This window comes from Bactrocera dorsalis, chromosome 1 (assembly GCF_023373825.1).
Source record: "Bactrocera dorsalis isolate Fly_Bdor chromosome 1, ASM2337382v1, whole genome shotgun sequence".
Taxonomy (NCBI): Eukaryota; Metazoa; Arthropoda; class Insecta; order Diptera; family Tephritidae; genus Bactrocera; species Bactrocera dorsalis.
The window spans coordinates 21,615,751-21,640,837 of record NC_064303.1 but is presented as its reverse complement, the minus strand read 5'-3'; the positions used below and the strand labels follow the sequence as shown (position 1 = coordinate 21,640,837).

Below are 25,087 nucleotides of genomic sequence, written 5' to 3'. Positions count from 1 at the left end.
GGAAAAACATTGACAGGCGATAATATCTCTTTCAACGACAAACTCACTTATAAAAATGTACGTTTTGAGACGACGTACAACTTGCAGATCCTACGAATTGATGGTCAATATAAATGTTCATGTCTCAGAGAGTAGAAAAGTTCGGCCAAGCATTAAGCAAAGATTAAAGCTCCCAATATGCAACTAGCCACCCTTAAAATACCAACACTGAAAGACCATAACAGCTTGTCTACTCTCTACTACCATCGCAACTAGTGAAGAAGTGATGTGAGAGATCAGGGGCAATCCTTCCCGGGCTTAGAGTTGTCAGGGAGTCCCGTGTTCAGCCAATAAAATCTTCTAGATTGCTTTTAACAACAATTCACTTCAATCATACCCGGGCCCCGGATTTCCCTCTACGGCCCTGCTCTGAAAAAGGTTTTTTATTTTTACCCCGAAGTTTGTAACACCCAGAACGAAGATCCTATAAGTTATATAAATAAATTATCAGCATAACAAGATGAGTTGATTTAGCCATGTCTGTTCGTCATATGCGGACTAGTCCCTCAGTTTTTGAGCTATCGATATGAAGTTTGCACACATTATTTTCTCTACAAGGTCCTCTGCTCATTTGCGGAACCGCTGATGTCGAAGCACTATAGCATATATGTAGGTCTCACAAACTGTTCGACCGAAATGAAACGTTTTTTCACTCCGATATTTGTGTTTATAATCCAGTATTTGGGATTAAAATTTTTTTTTTTAATCTGGTATTTGGGAGTTAAAATGATTTTATATAAAAATGTTTAGGATTTAAAAAAAAGTGAAAATAATTCAACGTTATTATTTTATAATGTAACCCTGACGATGACCAAATCTCTCGTCCAAAAGCTGTAAATTTAACTCCACGATATGGAGAATGCAAAAATAAAAAAAAAAAAATAATAATAAAACACATTTTTTTATTATGTTCGCAATTCATACATATTAATAAACAACTTTATTCAATTTGATTTCTCATTACATTCAGGAATATATTATGGATTCATACGGCCGATTCATTCACAATTTACTCATATTTATTTCTTTTTGTTTTGTTTTGTGTACAAATCTTTCACAAGTATTTCGCTGAAGAATTTTTTTTATTATTAACTCACATTCTACTTCCACCGTATTTTATGTATTTAATGTATATGTATGTATTTTGTAATGTAGTATTGTCTCGTAAATAAAAGAAATGATTATACTCAAAATCAAATTAACAATATTAATGATTTTAATGTAAATAAAGAGAAAATTATAAGAAGATATGCATATGCAAGTTTCTAGAAGCAAAATTAAAGTTGAGATAGTTGCCAGATAGTAGCGCAAAAAATTAAGAGGTACGATAGTAGTTCAAAATATATTTTCATTGTTTTTTTGGAAATATATTACGAGCAAATTAGATAGACATACATTTAATTGTAAATTATTTTTTTGTTTTTTTTTTTTCAATTTGTTTTAAACTTTAATGTATAAACAATTTAAAGTGGTATTTTGCAATTTGTATGTTTAGTGCAGCATTTTTTGTTTTTGTTTAAATTTTTATGTTGTAATTTTAGAATAGAATATTTATGTTTTCAATGTTTTCTTTTTTTGTTTTTTAGATAAATGTCTAATTTTTTGTTTTTGCTTTATTTTCTCTGTATGTTGTATGTTTATTATTATTTTTTTTTTGTATTTGTTTAGTGTATTTCAGCATACATTCAAACGATTTATTCAACGTTACACTTGTTGCATACGCATTCACTACACATTTGTTAATAGGAAAAAATTCTATCTCTTAATGCCCCAGGCATTGTTGCTCGGTACCGGCACACGACGCTGACCGGATTCGCGCTGCATAACCTCCATAATGCTGGTGGCCGGCAACCAGGACTGAACGGGTGAAAAAAAATTATTGACATTTTAGTTGACTTCAAGCATAAAAATAATAAATATTAATCATCACACTCACCCTGTCTTTGTAAGCAGTAGCGACCACATTGCGATTGGGTTCTGCGTCGTAGGCAACCGATTCGACGCCGAACATTTCGCACATTTCATGCACCAGCTGCCGCTTCTCTCGATTCATTGTCGGGAACGAATGACTACGTGATTTCTGCTTGCTTTCCTTGGCGAGCTTCACCAACGTGGTTAGAGCATCATGTATGGACTTGACCAAAGTGGGGTCACGTTTAGCAAAATTGCGTATGAAATCAGAATATTTGGTTTGTAATTTCTGCGGCACATCGGGGTTGCGGATTTGCAGACCAATAGCTAGGCGACGATTGCGTTCGAGCAAACGGCACTCGTCATTGCAATCCAGCCTGTGTTTGAAAATATAGAAAAGGAAAGAAAATACATAAATAAGATATTGTAATACAAATATTTGTGCTTTGAAACAAGGGTTGTGATTTTTTTATACAAAACTTGGATAATAAATTTTCTATTCCGATTAAAGATCAAAAATTTTAAGTTTTATACAAATTTTACTTTAAATTTCAAATTTCATTTACTTACGTTTTATTTGTCTTATTGATTTTAACGGGAGCGAGTATCTCGCTCAGTTCCATATAATTGCCGCGCTGCATTTCGGCCATTGACGAGGCCAGTTGGGCAGTGGCAATGCGACTAAATTCACGTGCCAAATCGTGGCATAAACGCATCTGCTTACGGTTGCCGCACTCGCATTGGACTTCAACCTACATAAAAGACAAAGAAAGTTATACAAATGTGCTTTATTGTTTTACTAACCACACTTACCATTTCCTTGCACGGTGTATCCGGACAATCACCATCGTGGCATGGCGACATGCATTTGTGGCCACAAGTGGTACGCAACTTGGTACAATATTGTTTACACACCTCGCCGGCAGCCTGGCATGCACCCTCGTGGCATGTTTTGATGCATTTGTGGCGACCACATGGCAACGCCTTGCCACATGCCAAGCCACAACTGAAACTCTCTTGCGAGCACGGAATGGTCTTGCGTTGCTCATGCTGACCAAAGCACCATTTGGTGGTGAACATCATGCACGGTGGGCAATTGGCAGCTGAGTGACAGTTGTGCTGTGGTGGATGCTGACAAGGATGCGTGCGTGAGCAAGGGCGCTTGCAGGCTGGCTTCTTGGTGCCGCAAGGCACTGGCGGATAGATGACTTCGGCACCACATTCACAGTACAGCTCCTCGAAGGAGCTACGATAACAAGGCGGACAGTTGCCGCGGTGGCAGGGTTGATCGCATTTGTGTTTGCCGCACGACAGCGTATAGTTGCAAGGCATTGGGCAGATGTGATCGATGTCGATACAGCATTCCTGGTTGCATTTGTGCTTACCACATGAGCGTTTCTTTACGCAGCGCTTCTTGCAACGTGCATCGTCGGCACGTGTCGATAGTTGACGGCACTTGATTAGCTGATCCATGTGACCGCAGCGGCACTTGACGGCGGTCTGTTTGTTGCATGGTGGACAATTACCCAGATGACATTTGCTCGTGCAATGATGAGGATGTGCTGGTTTGCCACAGCGTAAAGTCTTGCCGCATACGCCCTCACATACTGGTATTGGGTCCAAACAGGACTTTCGCTGACCAGTGACTATGGGCATTTTGCCGCAAGGACACGAGGTAACCACTTCAGGGCTAAGCTTGCATGTGCGACACTCGCCGGGATGGCAGCAATCCTTGCACTTGTGATTGCCACAGACCAAATCCTTGCCACATTGTTTGCCACAAGAGTAGTTGTGCTTATCATGGGAGTCGCGTGTGCACGCAACTTGACGCTCCTGTTTAGTGCAGTGGCACTGTTGATCAACCTTCTCAGCGCATGGAGCGCACTTGCCGTCGTGACACTTAGCCGGGCATTTGTGCACTTCACAATTCAATTGCTTGCCGCAAATGGATTCGCACTCAATTGGTTCTTTGAGACAGCACTGCATTGTTTTGGTTGTCTTGCCGCAGCCACACTCGCGCTTCACTGTAGCCTGACACGGAGGACATGGCCCGGGATGACAGAGAAGTGTACAAGCGTGCGTACAACCTTCAATGCGTCCACAGGTGTCGCCACATGTATGAGCGATGTCATGACGCGTATATGGTGGATTTTTCACCTTACCACAGAAACAGTAATAGTCACGTGGTACATCCTTGACTACATTCTGACATGCAGGGCAACGCCAGCCATCCTCCGATTTCGACGATGAAGCCCACTTAATTATACACTGCAAATGAAGTATGTGATAGCAATTATTGCACGACCAGACGCCATGGTGAGCTTTGATGGGTTCAACGCAAACCAAACACTCCAAACGTCTCGTCTCAATGTCGCGTATGAGTTTTTCACGTTGCGATAGTTTCTCATTCTCGGGGTAGACTTTCTTCGGTGAAGACTTCTGAAAAATTGAGAATATTTAGCCAAAAGACAAAGGCAAGAAATACTAAATAAATGAGAAATATAATATAAATATTTGCTCATTAACCGCCGATATCGGTCAACTATAGCGTATAGCTGCCATACAAACTTTCAAACGATCAAAATAAAAACATTATTTGGAAAACGTTTGTATTGACACAGTATGTTCATATAATTTGGAATAAATCACTCCCCAACACAACGCTACAATATCGGAACCATTTGTACAGATCGACCACTTTGCCATATAGCTGACAAACTGATCGATCAAATTTGATTATTGTAGAAAAACTTGTTTTATTTATTTGTGAAGGTGATTCTAGTTTCTATGCAAGTGAAGTTGTTTTTTTTGATAATTATTTTTTGTTTTGTCAGCAAAAGTCAAAAATTATGTTAGTAGTTAATTAACAAATGTTTACCTTTTCTGGTGAAGGTAATGGGCTATCTTTGCCATTATCTGTTGAGTATTTCTCTTCCACACGAAAACCATTTATACGATCGCGATTGCGATTCCAATCATCGCGACGCTTATTGCTGCGATGGTAGTCAACAGAGCGACGCCCGTTCTGATAACGACGAGCATCTCGATCGCGTTCACGCTCACGCTCAGCGCGAGCTGAAGGTTTCTCCGACTTATCTATGATGTCATTGTGCTTATTGCCACCACCGCTGCCATTACCATTACGCTCTTGATTGTGTGGTGAACCGGAATAGTCATTACGATTACGGGTAAAACCATTTGAAGACGAATTTCTCGAGACACTGCCGCCCGATGATTGTTGCTTATTTGTCGTCCCGGTATAACGCGATACGGCGCCGCCACCGCTTGATGATATTGTACCAGTTACATTAGGATTAAACATGTTGGGATGAGCTGTTACGTGGCCGCCATTATTTTGGCTCTTAGTGCCATAAATTCCTTGACCAATTTCACTTTTTGTGCTAACATTCTCTTGTCGTTGTGCTGCCTTTGAAGTAATGGCTGTTGCGGTGTCAACGTTTCCTCCGTTCGTTGTTGTATTGTTGTTTGTTGCAGTTAGTGAAACGTTGTTGTCAACACCACTACCATCACCCGCTACAGCGGAAATTGCGCCGCTGTTAACACCATTCAAAAGATTATTATCATTATTTGCTATGCCTTGTACTTTCTGCTCGCCGATTTGAAAATTATTTTGATCAACCTTAGTGACGTTACTAGCTGTTTCATAATCGTTTTGCTTGTTATGCTCTCGATTTTCTTCATTCAAACTGAGATTATTGAATCGTGGCACAAATTCAGGTGCTGAAGCTTGCAAGTTCGAAGCACTAAAATCGAAACCAGTGGCAAAAGGATTCATATAATAGCCGCCGCCATTGCCAAAGGGTGTGTAAACATTGTCAAAATAACCCACACTTGTATTTGTATCATTGTATGTGTTGTAACCGCCGTTGGCATTTTGACCGCTGCTTGAATATAGACTACTAAAATTGTTGAATGGGGAGAACAGGCTGTTGGAATAAAGCTGAAGTAAGCAAAAGCAAAGTTAGTTTAGAATCACGGTGGGAGAAAAATATAACAAAATTAATTACAAAACAGTTCAGAATAACAATTGACAAGTCACATTGTATTTTATCTAATTCAGTTAGCTTTAAAGCAAATAAAGATGACTCATACCGATTTTGAGAATTTTTGTATTTAAAATGTTTGAATGTTATATTTATAAACACAAAATAACCAAAAATTAATTTTATTCTTTGTTAAAGTATTTATCACTCTTATTTGTATTAGGAACAGTATTAGTTTGCTATTTGTATTCGCTAGCATGCATACGCCGAACAACTGCGCTATATACAATACACAGATATTTACTTACATTTGCTTGCTGTGGCATTTGCTCCGGAATCCGCTTGTCCCCAGCAGAATCATTGCTTGCTTTATGATTCATTGCATCGACAAAATTAAAATAATCATTAGTGGCTCCAATTTGACCGTGAACGCCACCGCCTCCGTTAACTTGCGTGGCAGCTGTATTTGTTGCACCACCAACTGCACCATTTTCATTGCCGTTAGCTTGGATTACACTTTCACCACCTCCCCCATCTCCAGAAAGTCCAAAACCATTGTTGTTACCCAAAAAATTGTGCTGCATGATGAACTGGGTAAAATTAACATAATTATTATTTGTTCCTTCTGAAGCTTCACTGACTTGTGCAATGTTGTTGTTTCTATTCATTGTTGTAGAGTTTTGAAAATTATTACTATTTTGCTGGGTACTTCGCTGCGTTTGGTGTTGTTGGTCAGTACCATTTGTTATTAAAGCACTTAAACCACTTCCAAAACCTCCTTGCCAAATTTGAGATATGGGCGGTTGTGGATTTGCCGACATATCCAAATATTCAATCACCAAAACCACGTTTTTAGCGTTACAATAGGCTAACACTGCCTTGTAGTATGGCTTGTTAGAATTACAAAAACAAAACGACACTAGACGCTTTTTCTTCTGTACTTTCAAGTTTTCTTTTACTAACTTAGCCTGGACCCCTCTTGTAACGTCTTGTTGTACTTCTAATGCTTCGTCACTTTCACGTCTGCTTTTGATTTCTTCTCTTGCGTAGTTTCTCTATCTGCGCGTATACTACGATTGCCAATACCTAAATCACTTATCTGTACGGTTCCCCGTCGCCGCCTACTATTCCCAAAGATCCGTATACTCAGTACACGCGGCGTTTGCTGTTATCCCTCCGGCCAAAATTGGCCACAAAACCCGCTTGTGTGCTCAGTATCAGGTACTTTTTACATGAATTCTGCCCTCACTGGCGAAAATAATTTCCAAAAAATTAAAAGGAACTAAAAAATTCCACGTCGTGTCACGCACGCGAAGCCTTGGTTGTCGTCTGTAATTAGAAGACCAAAAATGCACACAAAATGTTAGTTTAAACTTGCACTGCACGTAAGTCGAATGTCGATAGTCCAATAAATTTACATTTTCCGTTGTTTAAATGCAATTAAACTATGAAATTTTCGCACGTAATTACCGAATCTTTGATGTTCTGCTGACAATTTCACAAATCAGGTAAATGGAAGTTTCGCAATGGACTTCGAAGATTAACTTCGAAAATGCCAGACCAAACGAAAGAGAAATGAGAATATGGCCGATAACAGGGTTGCAAGAAGTGATTCTTTAGCATTCGATATGCTTTGGAAATAACGGAAGTAATGTAAATTTTTACATGAAAGTTGTAGGAAATCTGGCTTATAATTTGGAAACTTAAGAAAACTCCTCATAAGCCTACCACCGATATTTGGTAAGAGTTGTAGCATGGTTGTAGGAAAAATTTTTATCTAGCAAATTCTCACGTTCCTCTAGATCACCCTGTGCGAATTCAAATTTATCGATACAACTGAATTAAATCGGAAAGCTTTGCAAGGGGTGAAATAAAATGTGCGCTTTCATTTCAAATCAGTGTATAATTTTATGTATTATGTATAAATAATTAATTTTCAAAACTGAAAAAAAAAATCAATTATGAATATATAGGTATATTATGTGTTTTGGTGTTGTCTTTATTATACGAGTAATTTAAAGGCAAAGAGATCTTTGTTAAGAGTAACTCTTTACAGTAGTGGCAAACGAACTAAGGCTATGATTACAAGGCTTGCGTCTGATATACATACATACATACATACATTTCCTCGTAATGTTTACTCAGCAAGTTTCCAAATCTTAAATTCGGGAATGAAACAAACTGCGTTGATTGAATATCCACTTAGTAACTGTCTATTTATTTCACTTTCTGAAATTCCGGCATGACGAAGTGTCCGACAGAGCAAACCGGCACCCGATGAAGACTTAAAATGCGGATCTCCTGATCCATCAGTTTATTGATATTACATGCATTATAAATCGTTGCAGTGCTCCGGGCCGTCCGAGGAATTTCGGCCCCGAGAGGAATTGTCTCCGAATCCTCTCTCGTTTACTGGATTGGCGTTTGTTTCATTCGTCAGAGGTTTCTGAGGTTCATATTACACTATATAAGTAGGTTTTAGACCGAGGGATCAGTGGGTTTAAGGTACTTGATTCGCAAGTACGTAATGTGAACACTTCGGATACCAGAATATAAGTCTGTCGATTACGATTATATATACCATATAAATGATCACAATAAGATTAATTGAATTCCGATTGGCAGTCAGTGTAAGAATTTAATTGCAATGAAAGGAGCTTGAATAAAACTGGCATGACCTCGAAACGATAGAGACAACAGTTTCGTGTTCTCGGCCCAGACCAACCTGCGGTTGGAGTGCCAAAAAGGAAGTACCTATAGCTGATTTATTACTGAAATTTGAGAAAATCTTTTTCAGACAATGATTTTTATATCGAAAATAGGTTGCCTAGATGAGTGAGAAGCAAATATCCAGCAATTATATCAGCAACTAATCGAAAGGCTGGAGGATGGAGTCATGTATAGAAGTTCATGCAAGTGAGAAAAGTTCTCCGATTGCCACTCAATTGGTAGTAGCCAGAAACGATTCTTTTACAAATGGCTCAAGCAGCTTCTAGGCCAAGTATCCTACCACGTAAAAAACGCCCCCAATGAAAAGCAATAAACAGCCCGGAAGAGAAACCCCCTTTTGATGACAACCATGGCAAACTCATTAAGGATAACGATTTAAGGGCACTTGGAATGTTCGGTCCCTTAATTGGGAAGGTACCGTTGCCCAGCTGGTTGATGTCATTGTTAGAGTGAAGGCTGGCATCACCGCCGTCCAAGAAATGTGATAGACGGGACAAGGACTTAGCCTCCTGGCATTTACTACAGTGGCCATACAAAGGAGAGTAAATTCGGTGTGGGATTCGTGGTGGAAAAGAGATTCCGTCGCCGAGTACTGGCATCCACCCCGGTGGATGAAAGTCGAGCCACAATCCGCCTCAAATAGAAGTTTTTCAACATATCGCTGATTTGCGCCCATGCCTCGATAGAAAAGAAGGACGATGTGACCAAGGATGCCTTCTAAGAGCGCTTAAGAGAGCTGCCCCCGCCACGATGTCAAAATCATGCTTGGCGTCTTTAACGCCAGGACGGACAAAGAAGCTAACTTTGGCACTACGGTCGGTAAATTCAGCCTCCAGGCTGATCGACTTCGCCGAGGCCCAAAAAATGGTTATCAGTAATACTATATAGATTCCGGCATATGAAAATTCATGAACCTACCTGTCCACCAAGCAGATCGATCACGTTGTGATAGACGGAAGACACGTTTCCAGATGTGCGTACGCTCGGAGGTCCTAACATCGACTCGTACAACTATCTTGTTGCAGCCAAGATAGGCATTAGCCTCTGAGCAGCAAAAAACCCAAATCAGCAAACACAAGGAAGGTTCGACATCGAGAAGCTGCAATCACAACAGACAGCGAACGATTTTCTACTCGGCGTGCACTCCTGTTCTCTGAGAGCACTCGTCAACAACTCGGTATAAGGGAACCGAGGGGCATTTCAAACTCCTTACGTACAGCTGCAACCGAAACCATTGGTTTTCGGAAAGTGCGAAAGAACAGCTGGTAAGGCGAGGAGTGCCGTGTCGTAGCGGAGAGAAAGCAGACTGCCTACCTCCCAACGTTACAATTGACCACAACACGTGCGGGATAGGACAGATACCGAGAGTTGAAGAGGGATGCGAGACGCATTTGCAGACAAAAAAAGAGAGAGGCCGAAATGCGTGAGTGCGATGTGGTTGATAAGCTGGCCGACAGGGCTAAGCTCGAAAATTCTACGAAAAGATGCGGCGACTAACAGAAGTTTTCAAGACCGGAGCATAATTTTGTATGGAGGGAACACTTCTCGAGCCTGCTGAATGGCAGTGAAAGCATAACACCAGAAGACGGCGAACCCGATTTCTCAATCGATGACGATGGAGCAGACGTTCAATTTCTCAACCATGAGAAGTTCGAATAGCAATTACCCGTCTGAAGAACAACAAGGTGACGGGATCCGATGGATTGCCGGCCGAGCTATGCAAACACGGCGGCGATGCGGAGCATGCATAAGCTTCTTGATATGGTCGGACGAAAGCTTGTCCGACGATGGGAATTTAAGTGTGCTTTGCTCAATCCACAAACCTGCGCCAACTACCGTGGGTAAGCCTCCTCAAAATCGCATATAAGGCTCTATCGAGCGTATTATGTGAAGGATTAAAACCCACCGTCAAGAAACTGATTGGACCTTATCAGTCTGGCTTTAGACCTAAAAAATCAACAACTGACCAGATATTTACCATGCGCCAATCTTGGAAAAATCCCGTGAAAAGAGAATAGATTTCAAATTTGCTTTTGACAACACGATGAGAAGCTGCTTTTATGCCGCGATGTCTGTATGTCAAAACTAATACGGCGGTGTAAACTGACGTTTAGCAATACCAAATGTTCCGTTAGGATCGGGAAGAACTTCTAAGATCCGTTCGCTGCCAAACGAGGTTTCAGACAAGGCGACTCTCTATCGTGCAACTTCTTCAATATACTGAAGAAAATAATTGGAGCTACAGAGCTTTATCAAGCAGGTATAATCTTCTATAACAGTGTACAACTGCTGGCGTACGCCGATGATCTTGATATTGTTGACCTCAACATTTGCGCCGTTAGTTCTGCTCTCTCCAGACTGGATAGGCAAGCGAAGCGGATGGGTTTGGTAGTGAACGAGGTCAAGACGAAGTATCTCTTGTCATCATACAGACAGTCGTCGCACTCGAGACTTGGTTTCCACGGCACTGTGGACAGTCATTACTTCGGAGTCGTAGATAATTTCGTCTATCTTGGATCTAGTAATAACATCCAAACAACAACGTCGGTTTCGAAATTCAACGCAGGATAACTCTTGCCAACAGGTGCTACTTCGGACTGAGTAGGCAATTGAGAAGTAAAGTCCTCTCTCGAGGAACAAAGACCAAACTTTATAAGTCACTCATTATCCCCGTCTTGCTATATGGTGCCGAGGCATGGATGATGATAACATTTGATGAGTCGTTGCTATGAGTTTTCGAGAGAAAGGCCTGCGGAAGACTTATGGTTCTTTGCGCATTGGCCACGGTGAATATCGCATTTGATGGAACGATGAGCTGTATGAGATATACGACGGCATTGGCATAGTTCAGCGAATTACAAGACAGCGACTACGCTGGCTAGGTCCTGTCGTCCGAGTGGACGAAAACACGCCAGCTCTGAAAGTATTCGACGCCGTACAGCCCGGAAGCAGAGGAAGAGGAAGACCTCCACTCTGTTAGAAAGACCAGGTGGAGAAGGACTTGGCTGCGCTTGGTATCTCCACTTAGCGCCACCTTGCGAAAACAAGAAATGTCTGTTGTTAACTCGGCTATAATCGCGTAAGCGGTGTCTACTCCAGTAAAGAAGAAGAAGAATATGGGCATTTAAAAGCAAAATTAGCGATGCTGTCCTGGGTAGCTAAGGTTTTGTTTGGTGGAGTTGCATTACCTTTGGTGTCATTTTTGATTCAAATAAAACAAGCTATGTTGCTGCTGGTATGGTGATCCATTTAATACTAAATTTTAGTTCATTTACTTACATTTCGCTTCACTTTAATGTTTGTATGTATGTAAGTGTATATTATTTATATATATAATATTTATATGCATTTAGGTATACAATATTATTATCACATCTTATATACGTCTAAAATATTTATGTTCCTAGTGCATGTATATGTATGTGTATATATCTTCTATGTACAATACATAAAATATATATGTATATTTGTCATTGGTGATTTTACATAGCTACATATACAGTTATGATTTAAATTTGACATGCAATGCTGTTTGGGTTTCATAATAATACTGAGTGCACTTCTACTTGCCGCATGACATTAACGGTAAATATGAATTGCAGTTTTAAGTACATAAATATATGCTTGTATGTATGTATTTACGTTTTCTAAATCTCTTGTGCATCGGTTGTTTGCAACTATGTAACAATGCCAAAATAATTTAACGGCCACCTTGATCACCTGGCTGGAATCTAGTGTTTGGAACGTTCTATGGAAGCGTGCTTAAGAATCAATTACTTGTTTGTTTGTATTCAGCATAAATTCAGCAAATCTGGCTTAATTCCTGAAGGGTTAATTCTGCTGTTCAGTAAACGCAATCATGTAGTAAAACTCAAATCTTTCGTAACAACTATAAAATATTTTATTTGAGACGCTTTCTATGCCTTCAGCTTCAAAACAAACTGGAGATCGTAAATCTTTTCAGTTGTTCGGACATTTATCTACAAAAAAATCTCCTTTTTTTCAAACTACATACTTGTAAATATGTATTTCTAACGCCTCGCTCCACTACGCCTCAAATATGCTATTCTTTTCGCTATCTACATACATGCATAAGATCTTCATGTTTTGTGTTTTTTTTTTTGGTTGTAATACAATCTAGTCTAAAATGTCTGGTTTACTCCATAAAGCTTTTGCGCGGCAGCTGTACTGCTCATTGTATTTAAAGGTTTACATTTTTCCTCAAATTTTCGTCCATAAAATATTTCACTTTCAAATGTTATAGCTATGAACTATGAAGAACGCCGTTACGCCTGCCACATGTTGAAGTTTTAATAGATACATTCGCCCAGTAAGTCGCACGCACCCTTTTCCAGCGGTTTCAACCATAACGGGTTGTAGTTGGGACATAGTTTGCTGTGCATGGGTATTTTGATTGCCACTGGCGTCACTGGTGCTCCTTCCCAATTGTAGCCCTCGAAGCGATAACCATCCGATTTGTTGCACTGCATGCTGAGCGGTTCTTGGATGTACATGGTATAAAGTTGATCCACACGTGGTTCGGTCCATTTGATGCTGCGATAATTTTTCGAACGTGCTCCACTTAGCCTTATGCCGCGTTGATGTTCTTTCCTAAAGTACATACATTATATATAAGTCAAATGCTGAAACTGTTACTGAGTAAGGCACTACGTGATTTAAATATTAGGTCTAGTAATAAGAAAACATTTAGTTTCCCAATGGATGGGTTCAGTACTCTGTATCTGTTGTTGTAGAAGTAATGCTGGGTTACGCAATATGGACGATTAGTTACTGATGCCGAAAAGTGGGCATTAACTGCTGTGGGCTACTCTCTGACGGCCGAACTCATAAGACTCAGACGACTCAGACCTGTATTGTCAATAATTGGTACATCGGAAACAAAAAGTCCCCCAAAATTGGCCAGCATTTACTAAAAGGAGAGAAATTGTGATCCATCAGCATAACGCCAGACCACACATTTCCAGTGGAACTCGTCAGAAATTCCGGGAGGTTGGTAATGATATTCTTATGCATCCACCTTATAGTTTGCAATTGACATCAAGTGATTATTATCTATTCCTGTCTACGGCGAATAATTTTGACCGTAGCCGCAGATCGTTTCATCATCGTGCTGGCATCTACCAGATGGGTGAAATTTGTTCAGCCATCCATTTGCATCTCGATTGCATTCGAGAAATCGTATCAACAAATAGCATCATAGTATAATTATAGCAATCATGACGACCTACTCAAACTTCTACGCCCTTCCTTAAGACTATTAAACTTGGATCAGGATTGGTCATTTCACATCATAGACCGTGGCGTCGGTCATCGCACTCGCGACTTGGTCTACGTCAGTGTTGACAGTCATAACTTCGAAGTCGTAGATAATTTTGCCTATCTTGGAATCAGTATTAACAGAAACAGCAACAATGTCGACCTCGAAATCCACTTGGGACTGCTCAGGCAACTAAGAAGTAAAGTCCTGTCTTGACGAACAGAAACCAAACTCTATAAGCCACTCATTGTTCTCATCCTGCTATATGGTGTATAGGCATGGATGATGACAACATTTGATGAGTCGACGTTACGAGTTTTCGAGAGATAGGTTCTGCGGAAGATTTATGGTTCTCTGCGCATTGACCACGGGGAATACCGCATTCGATGGAACGATGAGCTGTATGAGCTATACGACGGCATTGGCATAGTTCAGCGAATTAAAAGACAGCGGCTACGTTGGCTAGGTCATGTCGTCCGAATGGACGAAAACACTCCAGCTCTGAAAGTATTCGACGCAGTACCCGCCGGGGGAAGCAGAGGAAGAGGAAGACCTCCACTCCGTTGGAAAGACCAGGTGGAGAAGGACCTGGCTTCGCTTGGAATCTCCAATTGGCGCCACGTAGCGAAAAGAAGGAACGACCAGCGCTCTGTTGCTAACTCGGCTATAATCGCGTAAGCGGTGTCTACGCCAGTAAAAAAGAAGAAGGCTACGCTGGCTAGGTCATGTCGTCCGAATGATCGAAAATATTCCAGCCCTGAAAGTATTCGACACAGTACCCACCGGGGGAAGCAGAGGAAGGGGAAGACTTCCACTCCGTTGGAAATACCAGGTGGAGAAGGACCTGACTTCGCTAAGAATGTCCAACTGGCGCCAAGCTGCGAAAAGGAATCGGACTTGTAAACTCGGCTAAAACCGCGTAAATGGTGTCTACGTCAACAAAGAAGAAGACAGTTCCAAGACCAAAATTTGGAATATGCCTTAGGTATAGTATCCCTTAGTCGAAAAAGAGGATTTTTAGATTCTTTCCATGTTCTCGGTAAATTAAAATTAAAAAATTAGCACAAGGAAGATATAAAGACAATGTAGGTCTAGAACTACCTCAAAATAAACTGTTTGATCTTATATTATATTTATAAATACTCACATCCAGTCTTCCTAAATCATTTTACTTACTTTTTCATATAAATGAAATAATTTTCCAGTGTGTCTTCGGAGACAGAACTCTTGCAAACCTCCAACTTAGTAGCCGGATAATAATGAATATAGTTCACACACATCTCGTCGCTGATTGAAAAACCGCCCAGTGTTGCATTTTCATAGCCCAGCGTATTATAATAGCAAGTTGTGACCAAAGCGTCACCCTACAAAACGGATACCGAAAATTTAGATTGTTTAAAAATTATAAATAACAGCATCATACCGGTAGTACATGAGGTTTATAATGCAGGTTGCGCATTTCTTGAAAATGATGCGAGTAATAGTCATCTCGATTGACTTCGCGCAGTTCCTCGTTATCGCGAAAATGACGTGTCAGAATACGAACACCACGAAGATGTGTATGCAGTTGAGAACCAAATATGATAATACCACTGGACGGAAGGGCCTTTACAGAATGGAGAGACGATTAAAAAAGTAACAATGACTCTTGGGTAATTTCTCAATTTTAGACAGAGGATAAGAACTCACCACTTCAGTGCATTCGGCGATGCAATAACCACTTAGCGGGAAGCCCACTTGACCAGGTGGTATAGCCATCTTATCGGTGTACTCTAAGCCCAATTCCATTACGCCCGCATCGAACTGTCTTAGCTTCGAAGCCAACTTTATTCTCATGCCCGAACTATCAATGCGACCTATTAAATATAAGAAATATATCAATTGGTAGAAGGAAATGCTATTTAGACTACTGAAACTCGTTTCAGCACATGTACCTGCTTTCAATTCGGGATTGTTAAAATGCACTTCTAGGCGCACGTACGGATTATAGTCCTTGCCTCCTACTGGTAAGCCAGTTTCTGGTGGATACGTGAACGTGCTGGCGCCCATAGCCCACAGTGATATGACTTTGGAGCACACTTTAGCTTCCGCCGGCATTTTCTCACAGTCTCCATTGTATAATGGAATTTCTACTTGTGGATCGGTTTCACAGTGAAAAACTTCCAGATGATGCACCAAATCTGGAGAGGTAATGAGTGGCTCGAATTGCACTATATGCTGTTTCGTCGCAAATGATTCGTCCAGTTTTTGTATGTGACACCAGTAGGTCGTCTCCTTTGTTGGTACGGTCACATTTTCGAGTGTGACTTGAATTGTTTTCAAATTGCTGTAGGAAAATGTAACAACAATATATCTACCAAGTTTTATGTGGGTAGGAAATATTTACGTTTCTGGTATGAGAATTTTATCTGCGCGAAGTAATTGCATCATTTTTATGCCAGATTCATGTGAGGAAATATTAGGAAAGGGAAACTGATAGTCTTCCAGTGCCAAGCGACTTTCACCTCTGGCCCACATAATGTACATTGTACCCTCCTGTAAAGATAGTGCGATATTAGATTATAGATTTAGCAATATTTAGTAATTGTAGATCGGGATCGATATTGGATTGATGGGAGGTTTGTGAAGTCATTTTTCAAACAGAATTGGCCAATGTTTTCCTTGAAACGACTGATCTTTAAGTGTCAGATTCGAAAATAGCTCGACTTCTGAGGTGCATGCTGCTTGTATCCCCTCTGTGGTCTCAAAATGCGTACCTTTCATCGGCCTTTTCAGGCAAGGAAACACAAAAAAGTCCGGGAAGCCACATTTGGGCTGTAGGGCGGCTGCAGAAGCGTTTGGATGCCGGCATTGGTTAGGTAGCTGTTCACAAGAAAGGCGGTGTGAGCCGGAGTGTTGTCGTGGTGCAATTTCCAATCGGCTGTGGTGTCTTGTTGGACCCGATTGACTCTTCGTTTGAGTCTCTTGAGAACTTCCACGTAAAACTCGGCGTTGACGGTTTGTGCAGGCGGAGCAAATTCATGGTGGACGATGTCTTAGATGTCAAAAAAGATAAAGAACATCGTTTTCACTTTGGATTTGCTCATTCATTAGGCCTGGTGCCACCGAAACACATCACTTCTTGCTAAACCAACATCTGGGTAAGTCTGCTTAATCATATCAAACGTCTGTGTCCCAGATTTACTGAGTTTCCCACAGAATTTAATCGCGTACCTCTGCTCTAACGTACGCTGCAGCTTGCACCACTGACAGAAACACGTCGCGCAAAAATGTTTGTCCAGACTCTCCAGGTCCTCGGAGACAACTGACCAGCCGCTTGTTCGTTAACTAGGAACACCTACCGAATCCAGTCGGTGCGCACACGCTCCGAAGATACAGATTTACAGTCGCGGCTGAAGAAAATCAGTCCTATTAGTTTCCGGACAAACCCTGTATATGGTATATAAATGATCAAAAGACTTGTAATCAGAATGACTGTCTGTCCTTTCGTTCGCCTTAAGTAAAAATTGTTACATTTTGATGGAACTTGGTAAATCCTTTCAGCATCTTCTCTGATATTGATAAAATGGGTGAAATTGGATGAGAACCTCACACATTAATAAACACGTCAGAAATATTATTTATAGGAGCCGATGACAATATTGGAAGATGACATGTTAGAGCGGATTGATTTACAGGGAGCCACAAACGGAAAAAATAGGTACGCGTGAAATGAAGGAAACGAATTATTCAAAGATCTTTGCCTAAGAGAATATGGCTCTAAAACGGGTTTCGAGCCAGCGATTTTTGAAGTGAACTTTAATCTTTTGTTGTTATAAAAATTTGTTCGCCTATTTTTGAGATATCCAAATGAAACTCGTATCGCATATGGGCCAAAAGTATCTTGGGTGGCAGGGCGGTAGAAGAAAGGGTTGGCAGAAGTTAGCAACTTCAAGGTGGCTACTTGGTACCAGGCCACAAAATCATCGAGGGCAATGAAATTGTGGACGAGATTGCCAAGAAGAGTGTATGGCTAATATCCGAAAACTTGATCATCATTGGGAAACCCTTGTATTGTCTATATGACAATCTCGACAGAAACATGGTAAAGAAAATCAAAACCCGATGCAACGAGCTACCTGGATGAAAAATCGCAAAAGTCATGTGCAAACGGTAAATCGGAAGTACATAAAATTCCTAATGGGACTCGATAGAAAAGAGTGTAGGAACATGTTGGGAATACCAACTATTCACTGTATGGTGGTGACACAAGCTCGCAGTATGGGGCTGACAGAAGATTGCAGGAAATATCTAGAGCAGGGCTCCAGGGAAACAGCGGAGCATCTTTTGTGCAGTTATGCAGCAGAGGCAAGACTACGCTGTAAGCATCTGGGGTCCTCATGGTATGATACACTGGAGGATACTGTATCGCAGAGCAGCAACTGCTACCCTAGCTTTACTTAACATTTCCAGAGTTATGGTCTAGATATTTCAGCAAGTTAAACTAGTATCTATTCACACCAGGCCCTGACACACCAAATCTATGGCCACCGTATTACTTCCCACGCAAGTCAACATCTTTGAGTTTCTTCCACTTTACTTTGTATTTTTTTGGCAAACAGTTTTCGAATCAGTGTGAGCAAACACTTTCAACATAAACAAAGCTGTAAAATTATATTATAAACTCATTAAGGTATTTATGAAGAATTGAAGTAAATGGGCAAAAATTCCAAACATAATACCTCACACAGCCAACTACACATAATTATAAACATAACAACAACACTTACATGCATCCTCAAGTCCAGTGGATCGCAGGTGTCGAATTTTCGCTTAAATGCCAACGTGTATTCATCCATTTTGAAAAGTTCGCAATCTTGTTGATAGTCTTTTTGCACAAATTTACCATCTGGACTGGTATAAGTGTCGGTGACAATGTTGAAAAATCCATTTTGATTCTCAAAGAAACAGATGTCCGCGTCGCCCACATCGCCACGCTTCGAAAAGCCCAAATAGAACCAGCGGTGATTTTCGTTGAAGGCATTTTGTAGATGAAAGAGCACCTCCTGTTTATACCAATCCACCATCCAGCTTAGCTTTATTTCGGAGTTGTCTAGATATACTTCATGGAGTTTGGTGTCCGATAAACCTGTGAGTTTAAGTTTAAAACATTTGGAAGATTTTGATGATTTGATTATCAATTATTTGTTTGGCTTGAAAGTTATTATAATGAATATTGATATAGGTAACTTTAGAAGAATTTTCGTTCTTTAATCTACCTACGGAAATCCACCTACCGGAAGCCAATTAGAGGCTCGCTGCGCTGAGCATAACGGGTGTTTTAAGAACAATTCCAACCGCGGCTCTTGAACTGGTACTAAACCTACAACCTATACATCTCTTCGTTGAAAATTGCGCAGCAAAATCTTTGGGCTGCAGGGGAATTTACATATAGAACCTTCGGGCATAGCTCGGTGGGTAATGGCGGTTGGGCAAACCGACTACATAATCCTACTTTTCAAATGGGAAAGAAAGTTCAAAGTAAACATTGAAAAAGATGCCTGGGCTAAAGGTATGTTAGCTACGCGCAACTCTCTAAACATCTATACTAATGGCTGGAAAAGGGAGGATGGAGTCGGTTCGGGAATACACTGTCCAAAGTTAGGTATAAGGCAACCTTTAAAGTTGCCGGACCAATGCAGTATATTTCAAGTTGAGTTTTTTGCTATTGCGAAAGCAACGGAGGTGGCCTCTAATGCACCTACAGGCGATTCCAGAGCGTCTTGGGAAGCAGGGCAGAAGTAGAAAGTGTTGCCAGGAGTAATTAACTTCTCTTCTACAGGGTGTCAGGCCATAAAGGCATCGAGAGCGATGAAATAGTGGACGAAATTTATTGCCAAGAATGGTGTACATCCGTAAATGTGACAAACATTGGGAAACCCATGAATTGTCTATGCGACGATCTCGACAGAAGCATGGTAACGAAAATCAAAACACGATGTAACGAGCTACCTGGGTGTAAGACTACAAAAGTCATGTGCAAAACGGTGGATCGGAAGTATAAACAATTCCTATTGGCACTCAATAGAAGAGGGTGTAGGGACATGATGGGAATACTAACTGCTCACTGTATGAATGGGCTGACAGATCGAGAAGACTGCAGGAAATCTTTAGAGCAGGGCACCAGTCAAACAATGGAGCATATCTTGTGCACTTGTTCCGCATCGGCAAGACTACGCTGTAAGCATCTGAAGTCTCCATAGCATCTGTTAAAATTCGCGTCTACTACTGACTGACTACTTCTCTTGGAACTGAAGTCCATCCTATGCGATGCCAACAAAGGACAAAAACTGGTCCTTGCGTGGCTTATTGGTCTACCAGCTTAACCTTTTTCCAATGGGTAGGCTTCAGTTTCATTTCTACGAGGCTTAAAATTAAATTGAAAAGAGTAAGATGAAAAAGCTCCCACAAACTTTTTTATAGATAGAAGAATGTATACTTCCACTCAGTTATAAATTTTCTTGGGTCAACTTATTAATCTTCAATATGCCATATCACGATATCTACCTTCACAAGATGTTCCTCCAGTCAGTCAAGGAATTCAAACATACCGTTTGAATATAAATCATTGGACAACGAAGGGAACAATGATAACTAAGCATCTACACTATTCCAAATATATTTTACCTCTCAATCATCAAATCCAAACTATTTCAAATGATTTTGAAATTTCAGAGTACCCGTAGTTGAGAGGGTAGTCTCACCTTACTGACGTCTACTGACTCTTACATAAGTATTAAAATAGGACTCAAATCACATTTTTGTAGCCGTCGGAAATTCTTGAACAATGATTTTGGATTTATCTGAGTCCAAAATGTGGTTCGGTCTAATCAATAAAGTAGTCACAACAAGCAGTTAAAACGTAATAAATTTTTAAAGTATTTCCCTGGCTTTGATTCTTGCAAGTTGCAAGAGTATAAAATGTTCGGTTGCACCCGAACCTAGCCCTTCGTAACTTGTTCCTTGTTCGCTTCCTTACTTGCTTTCATTAATGATGCTGTAATACTTCAAACTGAGTGAGAAGCGTGGAGGAATCAGCGACATTGCGATCGTTGCGAATTAACATAAGCGATAGTATATATATTTGTACAGATATATACATATAGAAGCTAAAATATTCCTTATTTCAATTTAATTATAAATCAGGTAATTTTAAATTCTCCGAAATTTAATGTATCTCACAGCTGAGCTCATACAAAATGCAAATAAGGTGATGTAAAGTTTTCATTTTGCTTTCCAGGAGCTCTGTCAGGTACCTTTAAAGGTATGTATATACTATGTAGATATGCACATATGTGGTATTAAAAAGCATATGCCGTTTAATCAAAATGGCAGCGCACACACATACTCAAATATAAATGTACAATATATTCGGAGCAATCCATCATAAACCTGTAAAAAGTTCATACGAATTTGGTAAAGCGGCAAACAGCCAGCTTTTAATGAACGCGTATATATGTATTTGTGCGTATGCACGTAAACCACAACGGAAATTTTATGCATAAATGAAGATTGTACTTATATATTGACATCACACCCATTTTCATGCCCACACACACACACACTTCCAATGCCATTAATATATAATTTCGCTTAAATACCATCATAATCGGTGTGAAACGTGTAATGATCTCAAGCACAAAGTAATGACAAGTCGTATTAGCGAGTATGGAAATGTATGCCTTTGAACAACCATTCACAGCGCCAGCTATGTACGGCGGAGGCGGAACCGCCGACAATCGCTTTGCTGTTTCGGAGTATGCACTACTTGCGCCGGTGACGTTGACGTTGACGTTGCTGCTGATGATGATGAAGTCGTTTGGAATGCGATGCTATGCGATGCCAAGAAATTCTTTCGCCCTTTATTACGGCATTGACGTTTTCATCAAACCCCACCCTTATCAATGAGCATTTGCCCGGTTGATACCCACACTCTACACTCCGAACGCCGTCATTTGCCAGTCATGCTCATGTCGGTGCAGCGAAGAAGCGCAGAGTTTGCTGAGCGGTGTACAGTGTGGGGCGGGCGGTTTAAGGTCAAACTCAAGAACACGTAATGCTGGTGGATAAAATTGTTGAACATTTCTCATAAACGTTGGATCAAGTGACATGTTGGCATTTTATGAATTCTTGATGTTATTTCCGCCTTTCTCTTTTATTATTGAATGTTCTTCGTTATCATCTGGCGTCTTATTGTGTTGTAAACTGCTGTGTTTCATTTATGCAGGGGATAATTTGTAAGGGCGTGTTGATGTTTATTATGCACACTCTTAAATTCATAACAAATTCCGTATTATATTAATGGCTTGTAATTATAATGGCATTACTTCTTATAATCATATTATATAGTATATAGTTATAGCCATAGCATTAATGTGCAAGAAGAAGAGAACTCCTTCGAAATTCCTTCGAAAGATAATCAAATCGCTCAACTTTTATTTTCATGCATGCGCAAGTAATTGCTGGATGAGCGAGAAAATAAGGACTGTAGGGTTGACTGTGACAGCTTCCGCGATGTTTCACAAATTTTATTGAAGAAGTCGCACCATAGAGAGTTGCCTTGTCTGAAACCTTGTTTGGTATCGAACGGCTCGGAGGGGTCCTTCGCGATCCTGACGGAACTTTTGGTATTTCTCATTGTCAGTTTACACAGCCGTATTAGTTTTGCGAGGATACCAAATTCAGACATAGCGGCATAAAGGCAGCTTCTCTTCGTGTTGTCAAAGGCAGCTTTGAAATCGACGAAGAGGTGGAGTGTGCCGATATTCTTTTCATGGGTCTTTTCCAAGACTAGGCGCATGGTAAATATCTGGTCGGTTGTTGATTTGCCAGGTCTAAAGCCACACTAATAAGGTCCAATCAGTTTGTTAATAGTAGGCTTTAATATTTCACACAATTTACTCGATAGAACCTTATACGTAATGTCGAGGAGACATATCCCACGGCAGTTGGCGCAGCTTGTGGGGTCTCCCTTTTCATGGATTGGGCAGAGCACATTTAAATTCCAATCGTTGGACATGATTTCGTCTGATCATATTTTACAAAGAAACTGATGCATGCTCCTTATCAGTTCTTCGCCGCCGTTTTTGAATAGTTCGGCTGGCAAATCATAAAACGCTGCCGCTTTGTTGTTCTTCAGACGGGTAATTGCTATTCGAACTTCTTCTTGGTCGGGCAATGGAACTTTTGCTACATCTTCATCGATTGGGGAATTGAGTTCGTCTTCTCCTAGCGTTACACTTTCACTACCCTTCAGCAGGCTGGAGAGATGTTCGATCTATCCTTCTCAGCTTCATTTCTTAAAATATAAAAGGGTTCAAAAAGAAGTTATTGAGAGAACACTTCGGTGAGCAGATAATTTGACGTTTTTGGGCCGGCCATCAAGGTCGTGTGTTATCCCACCGTTATACTTTTCCAGTGGGGATATGTAAATTCTAAAATCTATGCGGACAATCCCGCTTCTATTCAGGCCTTGGAGCAATACATCACCCATGTCATTCGCCAGTTATTAGTCGAAATGCTCGAACGAGCCATCGAAAATCGCACTCAATGGGTAGACCGTCAGAGACGTAGCCGTTTGAAAGAGATAATCTTCAAAAAATAAATGCAAAAAAATGTTTTTCGAACGATAGGGAAACTTCACCTTTAAATTTGAAGTGTCTGTGTTTGCCTTCAAGAAATTAGGGGCCTTCGAATTGGATCAGCCTTTGTAACGGGTGATTTTTTTGAGGTTAGGATTTTCATGCATTAGTATTTGACAGATCACGTGGGATTTCGAGTATAAAAATGGGTTACTTAATAGCTAGAAAGAATCCACTTAAATGAAAATGTTGTTATCACAAGCCAAGAAAATGAGAAACATGACATCTCAGAACTCGTTAACGCATGTGCGCCCCCACTACAACAAAAAAATATTAACTAAATAATAAGAGTCACGCTGTAATTGTGATAAGGTGATAGAAGTAATTTGACCACACTCTTTCATCAATTATAATGCTTTATTTTTTTTTTTTAAAAAAGTTATCAAGCTCTTAAAAAATCACCCTATATATAGAAATCTTTTGACCGTGTGTTTGCATTTGAACTGCTCCTAAACGGATGGACCGATTTTGATGAAATTTTGTATGTATGTTCAAGGAGATTCGGGAATGGTTTAGATTTACAATTTGGTCCACTGGAAAATGTTTTTTAAATAATTTTTTCATTTTTAATCAATTGTTAATTTTGAAATGTTTAACCGATAGATGGCGCTACCATCGCAGTATCCAACATTCAAACCTTAAATGGGCGTAAACGTGCATTAAACAAAACGATGCCAAAGTAAAAGGCGACATCTGTGGATCAAGTTTTTATATTGCGGATAGGGTTGTTCGTTCTTAAGTAATAAATTGGGTGATTCAATACATCTATGGGTAGCTATAACATTTTTTTCATACCTGCTAACTATTGGAGGGGGTATCTTGACAGGCAATTTAAAATTGCAAAAGGTCTGGCATAAAAAATAGCGGCATAACTGAAGTGTTGATAAAAAATTTGAGATATACAGAAATCTTTTCGAAGCATTGCACAGAGCAATGCAATATTTAAACGGGAACGATGAATACATATGTATATGCGTACAATTTCAAACTGATCCTTACTGAAAAATAATAAAATTGCTAAATATTGGGAATAGTAGAATAGAACTGCAATCAAATACACAATGCAATGAATTAAAACTGGCTTATTTATCATTCGATGAATAATATACCACGGGCATCCCAAAAGACGGATGCCATAACCGTGCCAGCCGATTTTTTGTCTTTCCACGCTTGAGAACCGTTTCTTAATATGCAGTCCACCAGGCAGACAATCGATTGGACTCTATTGATTTCACTGATGCACAGCCCAAATTCAATAGTATTTTTACCCCAAAAACCAATTCTTTCTTAACGCACGAAATGCTTTTGGATTCATTTTTGTTGCTTCACCAAAAATGCGATTATTCCTTAACTAATACTTATAATCTAACTAATAGAAATCATATAGATGGTATTAGTAGTACTATCTATGTATCAGCCACAGTAAAACGTAAGCGGGTCCTCTA

General features: G+C 40.2%; 2 protein-coding genes across 4 annotated transcripts in view; both read right to left on the bottom strand.

Moving 5' to 3' along the window:
* Positions 1 to 1,447: 1,447 nt before the first annotated feature.
* LOC105225681 (protein shuttle craft) lies at positions 1,448 to 7,562 on the bottom strand. 3 transcript variants are annotated; one of them, XM_029549925.2, is made up of 7 exons: positions 7,425 to 7,562; positions 6,263 to 7,283; positions 4,829 to 5,911; positions 2,764 to 4,386; positions 2,521 to 2,702; positions 1,976 to 2,327; positions 1,448 to 1,896 (listed from the first exon to the last, which is right to left on the bottom strand). In XM_029549925.2, exons 2-7 carry the CDS (start codon positions 6,773 to 6,775, stop codon positions 1,795 to 1,797), a joined length of 3,855 nt encoding a protein of 1,284 aa, XP_029405785.2. In that variant the 5' UTR covers positions 6,776 to 7,283; positions 7,425 to 7,562; the 3' UTR covers positions 1,448 to 1,794. The 3 variants fall into 3 exon arrangements, with proteins under 3 accessions (XP_029405785.2, XP_011202562.2, XP_019845587.2); XM_011204260.4 differs by having other exon boundaries at positions 2,764 to 4,389; positions 7,425 to 7,561; XM_019990028.3 differs by having other exon boundaries at positions 2,764 to 4,389; positions 7,373 to 7,470.
* Positions 7,563 to 12,703: 5,141 nt separating this feature from the next.
* The window catches only part of LOC105225692 (tyramine beta-hydroxylase), a 54,818-nt gene continuing 42,434 nt past the window's right edge, over positions 12,704 to 25,087 (bottom strand). Inside the window, exons 3-9 of the mRNA XM_049461791.1 lie at positions 18,732 to 19,090; positions 16,349 to 16,497; positions 15,897 to 16,288; positions 15,652 to 15,818; positions 15,386 to 15,568; positions 15,139 to 15,326; positions 12,704 to 13,295 (exon numbers count right to left, since the gene is read on the bottom strand). Of these exons, the coding sequence (XP_049317748.1) occupies positions 12,995 to 13,295; positions 15,139 to 15,326; positions 15,386 to 15,568; positions 15,652 to 15,818; positions 15,897 to 16,288; positions 16,349 to 16,497; positions 18,732 to 19,090 (1,739 nt within the window). The 3' untranslated portion in view covers positions 12,704 to 12,994. The remainder of the gene's footprint in view (positions 13,296 to 15,138; positions 15,327 to 15,385; positions 15,569 to 15,651; positions 15,819 to 15,896; positions 16,289 to 16,348; positions 16,498 to 18,731; positions 19,091 to 25,087) is intronic.

What these genes read in the sequence shown, in the direction of transcription:
- LOC105225681 (XM_011204260.4), bottom strand. Translation starts at nt 6,775, where the DNA reads ATGTCGGCAAATCCACAACCGCCCATATCTCAAATTTGGCAAGGAGGT. An exon ending in ATACACCGTGCAAGGAAATG is followed by an intron (nt 2,703 to 2,763) that starts GTAAGTGTGGTT and finishes TCTTTTATGTAG; the next exon opens with GTTGAAGTCCAATGCGAGTG. An exon ending in CTACTGCTTACAAAGACAGG is followed by an intron (nt 1,897 to 1,975) that starts GTGAGTGTGATG and finishes TCACCCGTTCAG; the next exon opens with TCCTGGTTGCCGGCCACCAG.